Source organism: Taudactylus pleione, unplaced genomic scaffold (genome assembly GCF_031769625.1).
Source record: "Taudactylus pleione unplaced genomic scaffold, aTauple2 ptg000041l, whole genome shotgun sequence".
Taxonomy (NCBI): Eukaryota; Metazoa; Chordata; class Amphibia; order Anura; family Myobatrachidae; genus Taudactylus; species Taudactylus pleione.
In genome coordinates, this window is record NW_028284443.1 from 18,679,454 (window position 1) to 18,700,417 (window position 20,964).

The 20,964-nt window shown below is 43.5% G+C and overlaps 1 protein-coding gene across 1 annotated transcript in view; it reads left to right on the forward strand.

Annotated features, from left to right (window-relative positions):
* Nucleotides 1-20,964, forward strand: part of WNT2 (Wnt family member 2) — a 136,802-nt gene that overhangs the window by 92,211 nt on the left and 23,627 nt on the right. The window contains exon 4 of the mRNA XM_088456227.1: nucleotides 1,547-1,811. Coding sequence (XP_088312353.1) covers nucleotides 1,547-1,811 — 265 coding nt within the window. The remainder of the gene's footprint in view (nucleotides 1-1,546; nucleotides 1,812-20,964) is intronic.

Consider the following 20,964-nt stretch of genomic DNA (forward strand, 5'->3'; position numbering starts at 1 on the left):
TGCTTTTTTTTTTTTTTAGAGGTCACAGAAACAAAAGGTCAGTGACAGGACATTGAAGTGATGAGATCACATTGCACAGTAAATATAGTTGATATTTCAATAAAGTATTCTTATATTGGTATCACATTTGCTGCGAGCTATGTAAGTGGGAGGTGACGAGAGATGATGGGCAGCAGGGAGTGGCGCTGTGCAGCCGGTAATCCCTGGTAGCAGGCTGATTTTAACATTTGTTTTTCTCCCCTGTGAAATTTGCAACCGTTTTTTAAAAAATACTGCGGCTATTGGGAGCACGCATACCCGCGCTATTTCAAAAATGGTTGCGATGTTCGCCATTAAAGTAAAATAATAGATATTTAGAATTTTGGAACTCCAAGTAAGCTGATCAGAATTCACTATTTGCATAAAGAAATCTAAAGAGTACCGCCCATACAATGCGCATGCACGGTTGGCACCAACACAAGGTTTCAATTCTGAACGCACTGATTTGCAGGGTCAGTATGGTGCAATTTATACACAGCAGACAATATAGGAGTAACCTTAGAAACACACAGTACAGTTTAGATACACTGGTCACTACACCATAGGTTACAGGTAAAAACAATGCAACTGGTAAAGCTTTCAACTGTCTTCCTGAGCCAAGGTAACCTCTTGCTTGTCATCATCCATGTGTGCTTATGTCCTCAGGTGCTCGCCACTCAGAGCAGCAAAGTGGCAGTTAACAGTTAATAACAGGTTCTTATGGAAAGCATATGCATTTACCAAACAAGCTGTAACTACAAGCAATGTTGGATAAAACAAGTGATCACAAAATCTGTAATCACTTACAAAATGTAAATCTATTTTCATACATGGAATTGTAGTGCTATATTTACACACTGTTATGTTGGAAATTGTGCAATGTTCGTAAACAATATAAACACTAATTTATAACAAAGCGTGATATTGAAAAGCAATATTTATGTATATAGAAAATATAAAATATGAATTAAACGTACAGAAAGTTATTTATTATTGTACATCATTCAGTTTTGGTATTTGACTTTGACACCACGTAATTGTTTGCTGACAAAATGAACCACATTTTGGCAATGAAACAAGACAACTTCTGCTCTGCATAGGTTATTGGGGACAGTCATATTTAAGGACAAATGTGACACTAATTTACAGATAAATAAAAAGTATATGGACATATTCATGGCAAAGATTTACTAAACACATTATTTTGCCTTCCCTGTCATAGACTGATTGCACTCCTCGGCACTAAGCATAAACTCTGCATGCTGATACACCAAAGGGATTATAGATTGTTTTCCTTGCAGTGTCATTGAGCAGCCCGTGTGATGACATCAACAAGGAGCTGTGCTAACCTGGAAAGTTGGGAGAAACTAATGAATGACATGTATAGACATCAGAAGTTACTGTTATTATAAACACACTATTTTTTTAAAGAAATGTATATAACTAACGTACTTAGTGCAGTATGTTATATACAAGCATGTCACATGGAGCATTATATATATATACATATATAATTGTTTCCTTGTAGGCTGTAAAAAGGTTTATGAAACAAGAATGCAAGTGCCATGGAGTAAGTGGATCCTGTTCGCTAAGGACATGCTGGCTGACTGTGGGAGATTTTCGAAAATCGGGAGACTTCTTGCGAAAAAAATATAATGGCGCCATACAAGTTGTTATGAATCAGGATGGTACCGGGTTCACCGTGGCAAACAAAAGATTTAATAAACCGACTACCAACGATCTGGTTTACTTTGAGAATTCGCCTGACTACTGCATCAGAGACAAGGGTGCCGGTAAGCTCTGAAATCATGGAAATGCCATTATATAAAGCCTATGTGTGTTAAATGGAAAACTATAACTTGCAGTTGTGTATACATATAGTATAAGAATGATTTGTGAAGTTCAGAAATATAGATACACACTATGGCATGCTCTTTGCAAAATTCCATGCAGTGACGGGGGTTGGCTGGAGTCGGGGTGTGTGTCGGGGGCATGCCGGTGTCGGGGACTGCATCAGAAGCTACTGGGGCCAGTGTCGCAGACTGTGTCAGAAGATACTGGGTGTGGTGTCGGGGACTGCGTCCATTGATACTCGGGGACAAATTCCGTCTGATTTTCTGAGCAACCGTTGGGTTGATCAGAGGTCTAGTTATGTGGCCGATGTCCAACCAATCGTGCAACACGGCGAATTAGAGAAGCAGCAAGTGGGCTTCTCAGTAGACAGTGCATTGGCTGCAGCATTAGCATAAATTTGCAGGAGCAGCTGCGACAAAAGTCACAGCCCCTACTGCTCTAGTGTCCACCTCTGAATCACCCCCATAGTTACAGTAGGATTTAATGCTATAAGAAAAGCTTACTTGCTGTATGTACAACAGAATTACAAAAAGTTGTATTTTTTGTTTCTCCATAGTAGTCCATGTAATATTTATGTTGTATGGACTGTGTATGTATGTATATATATATATATATATATATATATATATACAGAAGATTGTTTGCAAACAACTCATAGGTCATCTGTCAGAAAAGTTAAATGATAGCCCATTTGAGTCAATATAAGCTTTAATCCCTTTGCTGGTAAGGACAGGTGGGACACTTGTCCTCAGCACTGTTGTGGTTCCAATGGGGCGGTAAACTTACCTAAACAAGAACAAAAAGGACTTAGCTGACACTGGCGCTCACAATGCTGTCTGTGTATGGGTAATTAATCAGTTGCAGCTGCCAAAAAAATAAAATTGTGTACTATTTACAAGAGCATATATTAAGAATCTGCGCAATTCTATATTTTATACCTATAAACTGTTTAAATAATCTATTATTTATTGCCACAATCTCTAAGGCATATGAGACTCTATTTATAAAATACACATGAAATACATTATAAAAAGCACTTAGGGCTCTATTTACTACAATCCGCATTTTTAATGCAGATTGTAGTGTGATATTATCGACTGAATTCGCATTGCGAATTCAGGCAATATCACAGGTATTTACTACAAATCCCTTGCAGGGACAGAGCTTGCGAGAAAGTTCCGTCCCTGCGAATCCCCTCCGCACACTAGTTACTGTATTTTCACAAAAAATACTGTGACAAAGTACCCGCGCATGCGCCGACCGGCCACCGCTGCTAACCCCCCCGCCTGGCGCTAAGCTCCGCCCCCTGGGATTGCGGACCCCCCCTACCTTAGTAGCACTTGCCTGCAGTCATCGGTGCTCCGGTGATGTCTTCCATGCCTCCGGTCAGCTGATATCCCATACTGCACTGGGACCCGATCACCTGATGACCGGGCCGCAGTGCACCATGGGAGACCAGCTGACCGGAGGGAGAAAATCACCGGAGCCCTCACCACCGGTCCATGGAGTCAGGTAAGTAATTTTTTTTAAACATAGATCAGCTTGCGGTCTGTTTAGACCACACAGCTGATCACTGGGACTGGCTCCCGGCTCTGCTCTGCCTTTCAGAGCAGAGTAGGTGCCCGACAACCGGGGGAGACTCTGGATAATGCCACCTCCAGGTGGCGTTATTATCACAGGGCTTTCCCCGGTATTTTTTCACATTTTATTTTTAGTAACTCTGGTCGGATCACATTTCCCATTACAATTATGGGAAATGCAATCTGCTTACTAAAAATAAGTGATACTTTGGGGTTGGAAGAGAATTTTATGAATTCTACTCCAATTGCCATGTAATAACTATAGGTGATACTAAAATAATGTGAAAAGGGTGTGAAAACACCCTTTTTCACTTTATCTTAGTAAAAATAATGTTGATAAATAGAGACCTTAATGTGTGACAAGCATAAAAGTAACTTTGTCAATATAGGTTAACAGTATCTTGTAACAATATTACTAATTTTATTCTGCAATGGCTGGTCTAAATGGATGAGTCTTTGGCAGGAAAAGTCATATGCTGTCTGTCTGCCCCGCTGTATAGACAATCACCCACAGTGTGAGGTGTGCAGTCTGTCCGCTTATTGCCACTGTGTGGTATTTACACTGAGCATCTTCTAAAAGAGTTTTCTTAGTAGTTTCAATAGAAGGCTCAATGTGTTTCCATGCTGTTTAGCACCTATGTCAGGAGCAACGGGAAAGCAAACTTGCCTAAATCTCCCACAACACTTATAGTTACTGTTGCTCTGACCCAGGTGTGGACTTGACGTCAGTTACCTCATTAAGCCCGGCCCCAATGATGATAAACATTTGTGGAACTTTCTGAAAGCAAGAAAATGTAGGAGAGTGCATTAAAGGTGCTAAATCTCCCACATACTCATGGGTACCCTCATTTAAAAGAGGGGGGTCCTCTCTTTCAGACAATTCTGAGAAGTCATTCTCTGGCAATCATGTGTGATCACAAGAGAACACCTTTGAAAAGATGGGATTAAACCAACGCAAGAGCCACATAGTATTTCTTGATTGTGATTAAATAATACATTACTTTTAGTTTTTTTTTATTAAATACAAAACACTTTTTGGCTATTTTCAGTAGGTTTTCTTTGCTATGTGAGGAGAAATATAAGCTTATTAGTGATGTTGCACAAACTCTAAATCCTTTGGGATGAAAAAAAAAAAAAGATACAAGGGGAGATGCATCAAAGCTTCGAGAGAGAAAAAGTGGAGGTTACCCACAGCAACCAATCAGCTTCATGCTATAAATTTATCTAGCACAGCCTGTAAAATTACACAATTGATTGGTTGCTATGGAAAACTTTTCCACTTTATCTCTCTTGAAGCTTTGATACTTCTCCATCACATGTGTGAGTACTGCATAAATAATTACTGATGTTCTTGTTGGAATGTAATCAGCGCAAGATAAAGGACTTGCGGTAAAAGGGTTAAATTGAAAATGAAATTTGAGCATCCACATTGAATGAGTATTATTTACAATGGAAAATAATGACATAATGCTTGATACAAAGTGGATCTAATTTTAATGAGCATCTATTATACGCAGGATAATTTTTTCTGCTCAGACAATGTGACGTATTTATCGGTACTAATGGAAATAGCTGTTTCCAATGTTAGATAACACTGTAGTGACTTCACTCTCAGAATACACATCTTTCTGTATATCAGGTCCTGAAATGTATTGATTATGATGTCAGATTTACATGGAATGAGCTGATGTAGAGAGTGCACTTAAGGAATGAAATAAGCAAAGATGCACTTAACCTGATTTTATAATGTCCCTCTCAAACTGTGCTATTTTCTCTGAATTTCAATTGTATGTCTGGTATTAACTGTTCGCTTAAGGTCACATTGAAAGAAATGACGTCTTTCTAAGATTTAAATGAAGTGCTTCTGTGGTTTAAATATATTATAAAGTTTCATCTTGTGCCACCTTTGACTACTATGTAGAATACGCAATCCCATACCTACACTAATCCAAGACCTTTGTCCTAGGGATGGGCATTGATATTCGATATATTATACATATCAATATGTATTTCAACCCGGTGCGATACAGTATGTTCTTCTTTATGCAATATACTATATTGTGTGAATCGATTCTGCCTTTACGATATCTTTCCCAAATGCCTTTTTCCTTCCCAGGTCTCTATTACATACATTTAATGCTGTCCTGAGATTTTCTGAGAGAGCAACAACTTTTTTGTGTCTTCTGATACTCTCTCATAGAAGCAGCCCCTTTCTGAAACCTATTGCAGACTGCTGTACATGTGCAATGTCCAATATCAATGTTTGAGAATACCAACATTGCTTACATGATGTTTCTTCCGGAATGGGATTCTATATTGTTGAATTTGTAAATAAACCTTTTAATACATTCCTGCCTATAAACCTCTAAGATTTACCTGCCTAGAACCTCTAAGACAAAACCTGCCTGTACCTTCTAAAACCACAAGATGTCGCTATTTTGATTATACCATTAATGAAATACTGAGACAGTTGAATAGCGGTCCAAAGCGCTAAAGATTATTATTCAGGTAAAAGTACAGATGTTGCAACGCTATGTTCTAATAATGAGCGCAAATAAATTGTACAAACATTAGGTCATAAGGTACAGTTAAAATACATGAAACTGTTATTAAAGATCAAAATACAATGAGCAATATGAGACAGAGAGAGAGAAAGAGAGAGAAAAAGAGACACATCAAAATACAATGAGAGAGATATCAATGTCTTCTGGGAGCACATGTTCAAGATGGCTGGTGATGGTGTGTGTGTGTGTGTTTGTGTGTGAGGGGGGGGTTTAGGAATGCTTCCTGCCCTATTGTCCAAACCGCATGGTCTACAAACAAACTCAATTATGAAGCTACCTCATTGAAATCTCCCATAATGCCATAGTTAATTAAATATGCAAGCTGGATATCATATGCCAACACATCAGGCAAACACTGCACCATTTAATGTTCCAACATGTACAACACAAGCTGATTCCAATATACAACAATACCATCCTACAACAGACCTCATCCAGTACCCACTAGACCGTGGGGAGGGGGAAGGGCTGAAGCACATGCTCTTCCTTTGTTTGCAAGCCTCATGATCCCTAGGCAAACTCCAATTTGAAAACTCACATTAAGTTGTAACTCTGTAAATCATACATCCATAAATTATCACAATTATAATAAAGACAATATACCTATCTGACCCATACAACACCATAACTGGGTAGAATTATAATTTCCTTTGTTCACCCCACATGGAAGTAGCCATCTCTAATAAACTGCAGACAATATACCTATCTGACCCACACGGCAATTACTTATGACCATTCAAAGCTGTTATTAATTCAACTTCCATAATATATAACTGATACCACCCTATGATTACATTCATGAGTACACAACACATACCAAGCCTATCTCTCCCAAGCAGAGATATTGTTCAAGCACATGGGAAGGCCCTAACACAGAACACATGGGAAGGCCCTAACACAGAACACATGGGAAGGCCCTAACACAGAGCACATGGGATCTCAATCAACCAGCATCAATCATTTACAAATATTACAAAAACTCCATAATCAATCCCTTTCCTGCATGCTGATAACAGACTATTGTACCCTACAGTGTAGATGAAGAGTACAGATTAGATAACATATCATCCACTGTATGCTAACAGACTCATGAATATCCTTAGAAAACTACAAACCACACACCATGCTAAGCTAATAACAGATTAACACCAAACATAGCTACAGACACCCAAATAGGCTAAATATTGCACATTTTATACTTAACTATAACCCAGAGGAACTGAGACCCATTTTTCGTTGTCTTGTGAGAGAGTGAACCTCTCTCTTCCCAGAATCTGCAAGTGTGTCTGCTGGCTGTGTGTTCTCAGGATGTGCATGCTATGTTCCCGCCCCCTTTTACCTGTGAGGTCATCAGAAAGGGAGTATCCTTTTGGTTACCTGAACTACTGCTAATTAAATCCTAGTCCCAGTTAGAAATCTGTTACAGGGCATTTATTGGACAATTCCAAATGGATACAAAAGGTCTCCAACCTCCCTTTGCATCCCCCACATGCAAAACTCAACCTGCTATGGCAAACAACATTTCAAATAGTTATTCTCTCTAACATTCATATTTCATAGCCGCATGTTCTGATCTTCATATTGATGTCACCGGCACGCTGTGGAAACAGAATAGATCAGTACTTTTCCAAACACAGTCCAATTGTCATTTACTAAGCCATAGTTACAGAAAACAATCATTTCTTTATATACTGACATTGCGTTTAAACCAAGTAATAATTATCCTTTTTGCGTTACGGGACCATTGCTTTTAAATGTATGTATGCGGGGAAAACAGCACTGAATTGTGTTGTGCGTCTGAGGGTCGGTGGGGCACTCAGCGAGCAGCACTAAGCTGGAAGGGCATCTATGTGTGTGTGTGTGGCCATGCCAGTATGATTTTGGGAAGGATCACTAAAAACTGACTGTGTTCTGTTTAACATTGTGTGTATGAGTTGCAGGGAATTTTGCTACTTTTCAAATATAAGTCTGTGTGATATTATATACATAAGTCAACTTCACTATAAGAGAAATTATCACTTGTGACACTAAATTTTTGGTATGCCTGCTGGAATACCCCTGCAGAAAGCAGTACATGGGGAACATTGCAAGGCTTTAAAACAAAATATCAACGAACACACGAGAAACATAACCAAGGGGAATGAAGATGATGGGATGTTGTCTGGAAGCCGACAGTCTAGATGCCGACCGCTGGTTTCCAGACTTTCTAATCCTGGTGTGGTACTAATGACAGGCGTTGAAAACTCGACGCCTGTCATTAACCATACGCCGGAAGACCAACGCCTGGCATACCGAATGAAGGTCACGGACAGCCGTGCTCGAGGGTTAGGTTTAGGGCTCGAGGTCCCGGGGGGACTCAGGGTTAGACACCCCCCGGGAGGGTTAGGTTTCAGCTAGGGGAAGGGGGGATTAGTGTTAGGCACCCCAGGGGGAGGTTAGGGTTAGGCATACCCCCGGGGACTTATGTTCTGGCTGCGGGGAAGGGGGGGGGTTAGGTTTAGGCACCCCTAAGGGAGGGTTAGGGGGGGGAATTAGGTTAGTGATACTTACCTTAGGGACAATCGGGATCTTCACCCTTGTCGGGCTGCCGCTGTCAGGATTTGAACTGCCGGCAATAATACACCCAAGATGAGTGTCCCGAAACACTTCAAAAGATTGTCACAATGAGGACGCCAGTTAGCTATCATTCTTAGACATTAAGAAGGTCCAACAAAACTGGAGAGGAGGAAACCATGACAAACTTCTTAGTAAAGAGGAGTTGAAGTGGATCATAACCCTCAAAACCCTACAGCACAGGTTCTCAAACTCGGTCCTCAGGACCCAAAACAGTGCATGTTTTCCAGATTCCTTTACAGAATCACAATTGATATAATTAGCTCCACCTGCTAATCTCTTAAAATGTTAGTGAGTAATGACTACACCTGTGCACCTGCTGGGTAACCTGGAAAATGTGAACTGTGTGGGGTCCTGAGGACCGAGTTTGAGAACCACTGCCCTACATCCTCATGGCCTACTGTAAATATGGATCTGGAAATACAGGGCTAAATGTAATAGAGTGCCAGCCGGCGCCGCTGCTGGAATACATGCAAGTATTCCCGGTTTTTTTAAATGGCAAGCATGTCAAAAGCCCCCCTCTCCCACCCTCCCTCTTACATCAGATCAGCCCAGCACACTGCTGTGTGCTGGGCTGCACTGGGAGACTTCTTGCGGCTGCTAAGTAGCAGCCACAGCAGTCTCCTATGACTGTGGGGAGAGCGATCACCCTGATCGTGCCCCCCCACTGGCTATGTGCTGGGCTGAGGGGCTTAAGGATACTGCCTTTGAACCTCTATATACCCCTGCCTATACCGTCTAATATCCTGCCTATAAACCTCTAAGGATGACACTAATTTGCATACGCAGTCATACAGTAAATAAAGACTCCAGACCTAGAACCTGTGGTTCCAAAGCACAAAGTATTATTCAAGTAAAAGTACAGCAGTTACACGCTATGATCCTCATATAATCTTAGCACAAAGAGATTAAACAGACCCAAGTACAATTATACAGACGCAGCGCTCTCTGGTCCAGATGTTAGGCATCAGCAAGAAACCCCTCGTCAATCAGCATTCAGCAAAAAGACTAGGAACCCAGGGTCAGAGCACACATATTTATACCCCCCAGGAATAAACAACACAATAGAGAAGTTTGTTGCTAATACCATTGGTCCTAAAGGAGAGGGCATATGTTACAAGGAATTTAACAGGTTGGTTCAAATAGACACAATCCAGCCTCTAACAACTGGTGGTCTCTGGTTTCCTGCCTCATGCAAATCCTAACAGTTGTTCATATAATGTACATTTTGTTGCTTGAAGTCTCTGCGGTCCATAAGTTGAGAATGCATGTTGCGATCTCTCCATCGATAATACCGGAATACTGTTGAGAGAGTACGCATCAGTACAATACCAAGCATGGCTTACTTATCACGTATAAAACCTTAGTTACGAAATAATCTTTATTTCATAGCAATGATAATAAATGTGCATACTCGAATCTTATACCTATAAAGCTTATGGAACCTTGTATGTGAATATGTAATGTGTGAGTATGTGGGGTTTGATGTAAAGACACTAGTTAACTTGGGGCAGATGCGTGTGCATGGAGCTAATCAGCGTTTTCATACAGGGCCTTATGCATTCGCTAATATGCGACTAGTTAACAGCACAATTGTGTGTATTAATGTGTGTATGAGAAATGGTGCACGTAAATCTCACTTAAACTAAGTGAACACCTGGCAGTGTGGAATGCTGAGCCTTATAGTTCCATGACTTGCTCATGCCCCAGCAGCCCCCACCCTTTTCAGGCTCCAAAATACTGGTCTTTGTTCTCCCAGGGCCTGTGTAGATGCAAATTAACACAGCTACAAGACCCAAACCTCAGATAACACTCTTGGCTTTGAGGGTATTTTATTGTAGGAAGCCTGCTAATGTAAGGTGCTACAAACGACCCTCTTGCTGTATTCGAGCAGGGCCACCTGGAGTGAGAGCAGACGTTATGTCCATGAAGCTTGCCTTCACAGGCTAGTTGTCACGTGGCCATTTGCTCTGTTTAGCTAATGCAATCCAATTTTGACATACTGTACAGCCATTTCTGAAATATATCCTTAAGGGGAATTATAATAATACACACACTTTATCCAGAGCACCCAAACTACGTAAAGTCATGCAATGGGCTTTTGATGAATCGCCGTAACTTATGGCGATGGTCGCAGATGCAATCGCATGATGCTAATGGTAATATCGCCACATGTACTAAAGTGTGAGTTTATCTAAAATGGCACTTAGGCGGCCATTCGCAAAATGGCGTCTTGCGATCTCATTTCCAAGATGGCGTCTTGCGGCCAGTCGCAAGATGGCGTCGCTGCGATCCAGTTTTAAACTGATCTTGTCTCAGCCAATAATCCATCTTTGACAGGCTCACAGCGCGGTGCTGCAAAAATGTTTTTTATTTTTTCCTCTTAAAGGGTCGTGGCCACGCCTCCCATGATTAGGCCATGCCCCCTTCTTCCCCCGGGCCTGGCGCAGCTGTCGGCGCCCCTGCGCATATACACTAGACGATATAATGAACGATATCCATATAGATATCGGTTTTGCAGGTTCGGGAATGAGGGAGGGTGCAGGCACTGTACAATATCATGAATGATATCGTACAGTGGGGGTTATTCAGACCCGCTCGCGAGCAAAGGACGCTCTCAAGCGGGTCGATGTTGTGCGAATGCGCATGCGCACGACGGATGGAGCTCGAGGAATACGTTGCTCGGGGTCTCGCGCCAAAGGGGGCGTGCTGTCGATGGTGAGTGACAGCACGCCCCCTTTTGTGGGCGTGCCGGGGGCGTGGCTGCCAGACGGAGGCGTTCCCATAGGAACGCCTACCGTCTGAAGCCGGCCCCACTGTCATCAGTAATGATGTCAGTGGGAGTGATTTTGGCTCTGATGGAGCCAAAATCACTCCTGGGTTTGCGGCAGCGAGACCCTACCACAGGGTCTCGTCGCAAGCCCGATGGTCGCGATGGTCTTGACCATCGTGACCATCTTTTTGGCCGCTCGCATATGCTGTGGGTGGTCACCCACAGCTATGCGAGTGGCCAGGAGGTCGCTCCATTTTCAGGTAGGAGGGCACTGATTCAGAGCGAGTGGCTCTGAATCAGGCCCACTGTACAATATCATGAATGATATCATACAGTGTGTGCTTATTGTCATTAAGAACATTGAGCACACCACTGCCAGGGACACACTACACGATATCGCTCCTGGAGTGAATCATGTAGTGGATATGCTCCATAAGTGTAGCAGATTAACTCGCCATTAACCATTCACTAAAGAGTTATGGGGAACACCCATAAACATCCTTTTTTCTCTCTTCCCTTTCTTTATCAACACATGGGAACTACATGGGTTTTCATAATCTCATATTCTTAAACAGACAATGTGGAAAACGTTTATAAACATAACCCCCCTCTTCTTTTTTTCTTTCTTTCTCTTTATCGCAACATGGAAACAATGCAGGTTGCTTTATCATCATACCTCCATCAATTAATGATAGCATTTCGCATTAATATTGATGTTCCTAGGAAACTTCTGTAAACCCCCCTCCCATGTTTCCTCATGGTTTTTGTTTTGTGTTATCTCCCTCATTTTGTTACCCTCACTGCACACATTATCTAACAATGGAACATTACCATGAGTGACAGTTGTGTCAACAAATCAGGGAGAGACAGCCCTCATCGACATCCAATGGGATAAAGCAGTTCCCAATATACACTTGTATTAAATGAGATCCCCCCGGCACTCCACCATTATTCTCGAAAAAGGCCATAGAGTAGGCCGAAAGGTGTTGGACCACCCCACTACACCACATCTGGTCTGCTCCTTGTGGAAAGATTGCCTAATATCGACCTAAACATCACACCCGCTTATGTTGAACCTCAGTGTGAGTGTAAACTGCTGCAGCCCTATAGCGACCCCTGGTTGTGCATGGAGACCAGCAGCCTACAACATGCAAAGCTCAGCAGTCACACCAGTAAGGTTTAGTTAAGGGGCAATCAGACACCCTCACACAAAAGGCCGGGTTTACCACGTTAATGACTACTGTACCAAATCTGAAGTAAGTGGTGGCACACTCGTCTCTACTTACAGCGGACCCAGCCAAGTCCCGCCAGGATAACCTGGCCTTCCCCCAGTGAACCCACCCTGGAAACACACTCAACCTCTCACTGGGGATTGCAGATCCTGGAGTAGGGCGCAGCACCCACAGGGAGGGCTACGACTTCAGAAGGGATCCCCGTGACTACTGCAGAGTCGCAGGTCAGACCCATACCAGACTTCACCGCAGTGGGCTCTACATCCAAGGTACATACTGATCTCCAAATGTGACTTCTCTACACTAAGTAGCCAGATGAATGGGCATGTGACCCAATAAAATTTTGAACAGGATATCGGAACATAAAACTTTCTTTGTTAGCACCTTTTTACACCACCTTCTCTCCCCTTTCCCCGTGTCTTGTGTGTCACATTTGAATGGTTTGTTGTTTATATACATGTTACATTGTCATAAATTATTTTAGAGTAAACATTTCTTAGACAAACATACAAGTTTAATCCATCTTACATGTTGGATTAGCTCAATAGGCATACATTCACTGCAACATCAAGGGAATTTTTTAAATCACTTTTTTTTCTCTATAAGTCAACACACAGACAGACAAGAGGTGAGCACAGAGTTTATTGTTTCTAGTTTCCAGATTGTGGGGAGGGTGACCACACAAACATTGCTGCTCCCCAATGCATCACAGTGATCTCCCCGGTGAGCTCACTCCCCAACTTTGTATATACTGTGCCACAGTCTCTCTCACTTAGCTCCAGAGAGACTCTGGTATTACCGCCACCCACAACGCCTTCTAGCAATCCTGTACCGCTACTCGGTCAAAAGATACTCCCCGGCTGGTGAGTTGTATATCACACTGTTCCATTCAAGCTCTGCTCCATGAAACCAGTGTATAACAGTGAGAATGGCTGTATCTTATACATCACCAATAAAACCACTCTATTGGTTAAGCAATTGAGCAGTTGTTCTCTCTAGGTATCCGCTGGTGTGTAGTGGAACTCTGCTACACCTACAAACCTGTAGACACACATTTCAGTTATTACCCCTAACTCCCTACCATACTTGCCTACTTTTGAAAAAGCATTTCAGGGAGAAAGTGAAAGCAACATCTATGAGTGCAGCGGTAAAGTGGGCGTGTACCTCTACATCTGAGGGGCGTGTCATAAAATTGACTTTCATCCAAATGTATATGAGCCCCAAAGTAGTCAGTAAGATCTAATTGTTGATGAAAACACACTGATACTTTCCAGAAAATGCATATAGCCATAGGGATCATTGTGCCTTATAATAACCCATGCAGAGAAATTCTACTAATGATCCCATTTGATTGTATGTATCTCTGTTTATTAATAGAACAGCTACACAATGGGAGTAAGGCGCAATCAGGGAGATTGCTAGACTCTTCAAGGAGATTGCTACTATTTCAGGGAATTTCCCTGACAATGAGGGAGCGTTGACAAGTATGCTCCCTACTGCTGCTTAATCCCATTACAGTGTTCCCTTTATTGCTTTTATTTAGGTTTAATGCTATTATTAGTGTTAAAACTAGAAAATGGTCTCATTTTCAAATATTTCTTGCGCTTTGTATATATAACTATACTGCTTTGAGATGAAAAAATAATTTGTGCGTAGCTGAAATAATTGTTTTAAGTAAAAGGGGCCCATTTATTAAGGATCGCATTTTGCAATGCAATCAGGGCATGCAGTACTGCCCATGATCGCATTGCAAAATGCGATCATACCGGCCGAATGTATGACCCGGCACATGCAGGGAGACGGGCTCCAAAAAGAGCCAGTCCCTGCGATGTGGCCAGAGCACATTCCAGGCTGCTGCGCATGCGCAGTCCCGCGGACTGCACATGAGCGGCGCCCATTGCCGGCGGAGGGATCTGGGAGATCTGAAATGCGGTTAGTCCCCATAGACTACAGCGGCTAATGCTATCTTCAGATGGCGTTAGCTGCTGTGGTCAATATCGGGAATGTTTTGCCTTCCCGATATTGATACATTTGGCAGCATCGCATCCCCCATAGAAACCTATGGGGGAGGCGGCTGCCGGCGGCAATGGAGGGATCGCAGCAGGTGTCGGAGATACCTGCTGCGGTCCCTCCTTCATACATCCGGGGGATACAAAGTATTTGAGGTAAACCCCCGAAAACAGGTGTTTTCGGGGAATTGACCTCAAATGCACTTTGATAAATGGGAACCCAAGTCTCTCTTGTTCCCAGCATGCTTTTTGAGAGCTGCTTCAAAGAGCTGCAAAATGGGTAAAAATGCATGAAAACCAGCAAACAATTTAGACATTTAGAAACTTCATGCAATGTTACATACTGGCAGTATAACTTCACACACAACAATACATAAATTACCATAATAAGGTATTTTCCTCTTCCAGATTTCCTATATCATTTCATTATTGTCTTGTTTATTTAATATAATTATCCAACTCCAACTGGCACTATATGGAAATATATAGCACTATGGGCTAAAGTGATACTGTAAATAATCATTGAACACAGCCAGGTTTTATTACTACCAGCCCTGCTCAGTATTTCAATATTAACCTCACTTTCTTTGATACCATCAGAGTTAAGATGCCACGATGAAAGGAAATTCCTTAAGAGAAAAAATAGTTATTAATATTTATCAGTCTGGACAGGGTTACAAAGCAATTTCTAAGGCTCTATAATTCCGAAGCACAGTCCGAGCTATAATCTACAAATATAAAACACTTAGAACAGTAGTGAATCTTCCCAGAGTGTGGGAGTCAAAATAACATTTTATAGACTTACAAGCATCTAAAGCAGACATCCTATAACTGTGGGTCGTGACCAACCCACCATGGGGTAGCGGGTGCTATGGGCAGGGTGCCCACTATTGCTTGCTCCCTCCTACTCCTTACTGAATGTCAGCCTTGAAGTAATCATGCCTCGACACCCCTAGTTAATATTTGGACGCAGAGTGATTAACAGTGTGCATGTATACATTAACTTGCAGTTTAACATTTTTAGGATGGTGTCATTGTGGACAGGACCAGTTCTAGACCTTATGGAGGTCAGGGCGAAAGTTTCCTTTGGTGCCCCCCATATCTGAAAGAGGGACATACGCGGCTAAGGCGCATGGCAAAAATATAGAGGTGTGGCATCATTGGGCAAGGGGTGTGGCCACCAAATGGTACCAAATCACATTACACTGCACAGTAGTGTCCGTTATTCGGATTACACCACACAGTAGTACTCCTTATACATGTTACACCACAGTAGAGGCACTTTTACACATTATGCCATGGTAGAGCCCTTTATACATGTTACACCACAGTAAAGCCTCATGTTACACCACAGAAGAGCTGCTTATACACATTACACTAGTCGTTTATACACGTTACGTCACAGTAGAGCCCCTTATACACATTATGCCATGGTAGAGACACTGCAGGACACCAAGAGGGGAGCGGAGTGCACAGGGCAGGCAGCTGCAGCACTGACTGCTGTAATGTATATTAAAAAAGGAGCCGGGCACATCGCTACTGTTATACATGGCAGCGGCCAGTGGGCGATAGATGGTCAGTGGTGGCGGTGCATGCACGGGTGGATGGCGGCATCCCCAGAACACTGCATATGCTGGGAAATTTTATTCTCCATGTTAAAACACTTAAATATGAACACTGTCGCCCAACTGAAAACTCTGACAAACACACACACACACAAATCTCCTCACTCACCATGGTGTCTCAGTGGGCAGCAGGATCTGGCTCGAACACAGAAGATCCACAGGCAGCCCAGGGACTGTCACGCAACAGCAGCAGCAGCCAGGTCTTCTCTTCTCTCCTGAGGGGCTCAGTCAGGGAGGCAGGCGGCTGCTGCTGCTTCTCCTCTGTGACCCTCCTCTCTACCCGCGGCCGCTCCCAGAATGCCATGTTCCGGCATTCTGGGAGATAGCGGGGGAGATGGAACAATTTAATAGCGGTGGGTAATGGCAGTGGCGCCGCGGCTGTGTGGGCGGACGGTCAACGAGGGAAAAGGACAGTATCAGTGGCGGTTCTAGGGACGCCGGTGGGGTGACTGTGGCCGCGCCCTCAGGCCGCAGCAACCCGCCTGATAGTCCTGCTTGCCCGCCTATACTGATTGTGGAAGTTGTGCACTTCTTCAATAGCTAGCTGGCAGCATCCAGTTATTCCAGGGTTATTTTTTTCCTTCTGGTCAGTGTACAAGTCTGCTCTGTTCTCCATACAGTCTAAGGGTTATATTTATTAATGTGTTGGTTTACAGAAGTGGAGGTGTTGCCCATAGCAACCAATAAGATTCTAGCTATTATCTTCTAGAACAGGGATGGGCAGCCTCCTGCCCGGGGGCCGTATAAAGCCCTCGGAATCATTTGGTCTGGCCCTCAGAGCTTTTTTTTGCTAACCTCACCTGGCTAGCAGGGTGCCTAGAATTGCACACTGTAGCCAGAATCTATGCAGCAGTGCCACCTGGAGCGTCCTTAGGGCGCTTCAGACGGTCACACCGCTGCCCTAAAAGCTCCCCGGAGCATCCAGGGATACTCTGGGCATTGCTGTAATCACCGGCGATTGTGGCCCCGACCCCATGTGACATCACACAAATGGGGCGTGGCCTACACCGGGCCCGAGAAGAAAGTTTATATACAGTATATCAAATGGCCCTCGGCAGAAGGAAGGTTCCCCACCCTTGTTCTAGAAGATAATAGCGAGAATCTGGTTGCTATGGGCAACACCTCCACTTCTATAAACCCGCACTTTAGTGATGTGGCACCCCTAAGAGTGACAGATGTCAAGTTGGATGATGGTAGAGGTCAAAAACAGAAAAGATAAATTGATTACATTGAAGGACCTGCACAACTCAGCCATATGCCATATCTATCTAAATCAAATGTCCTGACTGATCACTGACTCATCAACACCCAGCCCAAACCCCTGGACCTAGAAACATGAAGATAGGGGTGTATTCAACGTATGTTTAATGAGTTTCTGTATGGAGCAAGAGAGATGTGACTAGGGCGACGTAGCAGCGAATACCAAGGGGTATCAGGTCTCTGGGCCCCCTTTATAGATCTAATCAAATTGTAATGCTCGGGAACTAGGAAAACCTCTGTTGAGGTCGAGAACAGGGGGGGTTTAGGATAGTTGTGGAAAAGACAGGGATGACTGGCTAAATCTCCTAGTTGCGGCTAAACCCAGGTTTGACTAGACCTGCCCAGAGGCATGGAGTTTAACTCACTTTGAGGTTTTCTCCAGTGACCCCTCCAATCGGGATTTGGTTTTACGCTGCACCAATTGAGCAGGTCGCGGCCCTGTGGACAGGTACCTGGGATTGACAGGAGACTGAAATATATATATATATATATATATATATAACTAACACAGGGAACAAAAAGAATACAGTAACACAGAGGAATGGCTAGGACTGGATACTAAGTCTAAGATGTTCAGGGATGAAATTATACTGAGGTAGGAACAATATACACAAAGATGCCACTTGGGGGCGTACTGGAAATTTAGACGGGTCTTGTACTGATTACAGGGACAAAATAAATACTTGAACACTGGTGAAGAACATGAGAATGCTTGAGCACTGGTGATGAATGGAATACTTGAACACTGGAAATGAACTTGAGAATGTACTGGGAATAGTTAGAGGTCCAAGTGCTGATTTGCAGAGAGAAACACAAAGGAAACGGACACAGGTATGTACTGGGAATAGCTAGAGCTTCAGCTGAAAGCTAACTAGCAATTAGCATGGAAGCTGACACCACAGGAACACAGGGAGCTGATTAGAGAACTCAGCAGCACACTAAAAGACAACAAAGGTTTTTACAAGAAACACTGGAGTTCTGTGAGAGCTGAAGTAACACACAGGGATTTAGCATGGAAGCTAATATAAGTAGCACTGGTGGTCAGCATGAGGGCTGCAACAACAAACTGTAGGTTCTTCTTGGGAAACACCAGAGAGCACAGTAATCACAGGAACAGTGAGGTTGAACTGCAGTTTCCTGTTCCTGCAGTCAGACTAAAATACCCCTGGGTAGCTGGTCATTAGATCATGAAATCAACTGACAGACCGCAAGACTGCCATTGGAGGAGACTGATCAGGTGAGATGAACTAACATGACTGTGCCCATGCCTGCTAGCACAGGAACCAGGACAAATGCATGGAAGCCCTAGCAAGCCCCGGGGAGAATACTCAGCCATAACTCATCACTACAACTGGTGCCTGAACACCTCGGAGCCTAAAGACACCAGCTCAGCGGTGAGTAAAGGCCGATCCCAGGCTGCATCATGACACAAATCATGAACCTTTGACCAAAAAGATTGTGTATGAGGACAGGACCACCAGATATGCAGCATAGTCAACATGACCACAATGACGTGAACATAGATCTGTGTGTGTGTGTATATATATATATATATAATATAGCTACACAATGGAAGTCTACAACTTCCCCGTCTTTGGCAGCCACCATTACTGCTATCTGGAGCACTTATCGCATGGAAAGGATCACATACGTCTGCTAATTTTATCAAGGTTTGGAAGCCTTGGACAGACCACTTTGAGGCTGAGTCTCCTTTAACCACTATCTAGCTTCGCCATTCCTGTATGTCGTGCTGTTGGAACTGGCAACACACATCGACTGGAACCTTCCTCTCCCCCCCCCCCCCTCCCCCTTTTATTCCCACTTGTCATTTCTTCTTTCTCAGCTTTTGCTGGTTAAGTGATGTTTTGAAAAATTTATGTACTCAAGTTCACAATTGTGCAATATCGGATTGGTGCTGGATCACCCAACTTCAGCTTAATTATCTGCCTTCAGAGCATTTGACAATAATATGTGAAAATTGTCTACTTATTGTACTGATCATAATGGACTCTGTATTCGCAACTGTTATCTTATATTGTTAAATGTTGAAAAGCTTTTAATAAAAAGATTTAATCAAATAAAGAAAATTGGGGAGTACATTCCTTCTAAGATGTAGGTGCCCACTGGGAGGGATTTTTCGAAATTTGACTCCTAAGGGGGTTGAAAAGGGCAAAAGATGTTTCGTCCCCATGTAATGTCCTGACTGACTCATCGTGGCTGCAGCACAGTTCATACTCAAACACCAACTGTCAACCCAAGTGCTGGCAAACATCACTGGCAATTGGTGTGGCTCCCCTATTTGAATAGTGAATGAAGGGAATGTGTTACTACAGTGGTGAGGGAGGGGAATGTGTTACTACACAAGCGAGCGAGGATAATGTGTTACAACAGAAATGAGGAAGTGGAATGTGTTAGTACACAGGTGAGGGAGGGTAATATCTTACTATAGCAGTGCTGCATTACTATAGAGGTAAAGGATTATTGTTTTACTGGAGTGGTGAGATAGAAATGTAAACAGCAAATATCTAAGGTCTACCCGAGTGAATCTGGGTACAGCAGCTTGTTTGTAATATTTGTGGAGGGGGGGGGGGGTTAAACCTATTCCCCAGCTTTTTTTTTCATTGATTCCTCCATGTTCACATCCTCAGACACTTTATTCATTAGTTTGGCAGCCTTCTCAAAGTAACTCCTTTATCATTTTGGGACCTAAAATAGAGGTGGTTCTGGTGTGTTTGGACTGCAGGCTATTTACAAGTTGAGTAGATGAGTGTTGTTTGGCTGGCACATCTTTGCTTGGATACAAGCACCCATCATGGCCCCAGGAGCATCATTAAATGGTTTTAGGTATAGCACACAAGAGCTGATTTCTCAGAGTGAACATCCCATTTACTGGAGAAAATGGGTGTTTTCACGGCATCGGAATGAAATACCAATTCCCGGCAGCGACAGCTCAACAGATCCGGGCAGCAGCAGCCCGACAGCGCTGGAAATCCCGAACGTCCTGAGGTAAGCCAAAACTAACCTAACCCTTCTTAGGAGTGCATAACCCTAACCTCCCCCCAAGTGCCTAACCCTAACCCCCCTCTTCCCCGCTGCTTAAACCTAAGTCCCCCAGGGGGGTGCCTAACCCTAAGACCCCCCTAGGGGTGCCTAACCCTCCCTCCCCCTAGCCTAACCCTCCCACTAGCCTAACCCTAACCCTCCCGAGGGGGTGCCTAACCCTAACTCCGTGTCTCCGCCAGGTGCCCTAATCCTAACCCCCCCCCCCCCCCCCCCCCCAGCTGTCTGCTCGTGGCGCCTGGCATCCCTTCGATCGGGATGCCGGGTGCCTGTCTCCTGGCGTCGGGAAAATTTTAGGTGTCTAGATATAGATGCCTGTCATTTAACCCACGCTGGGATAAAGCAGTCGGGATTACATCAACCGGTTTCCCGATTG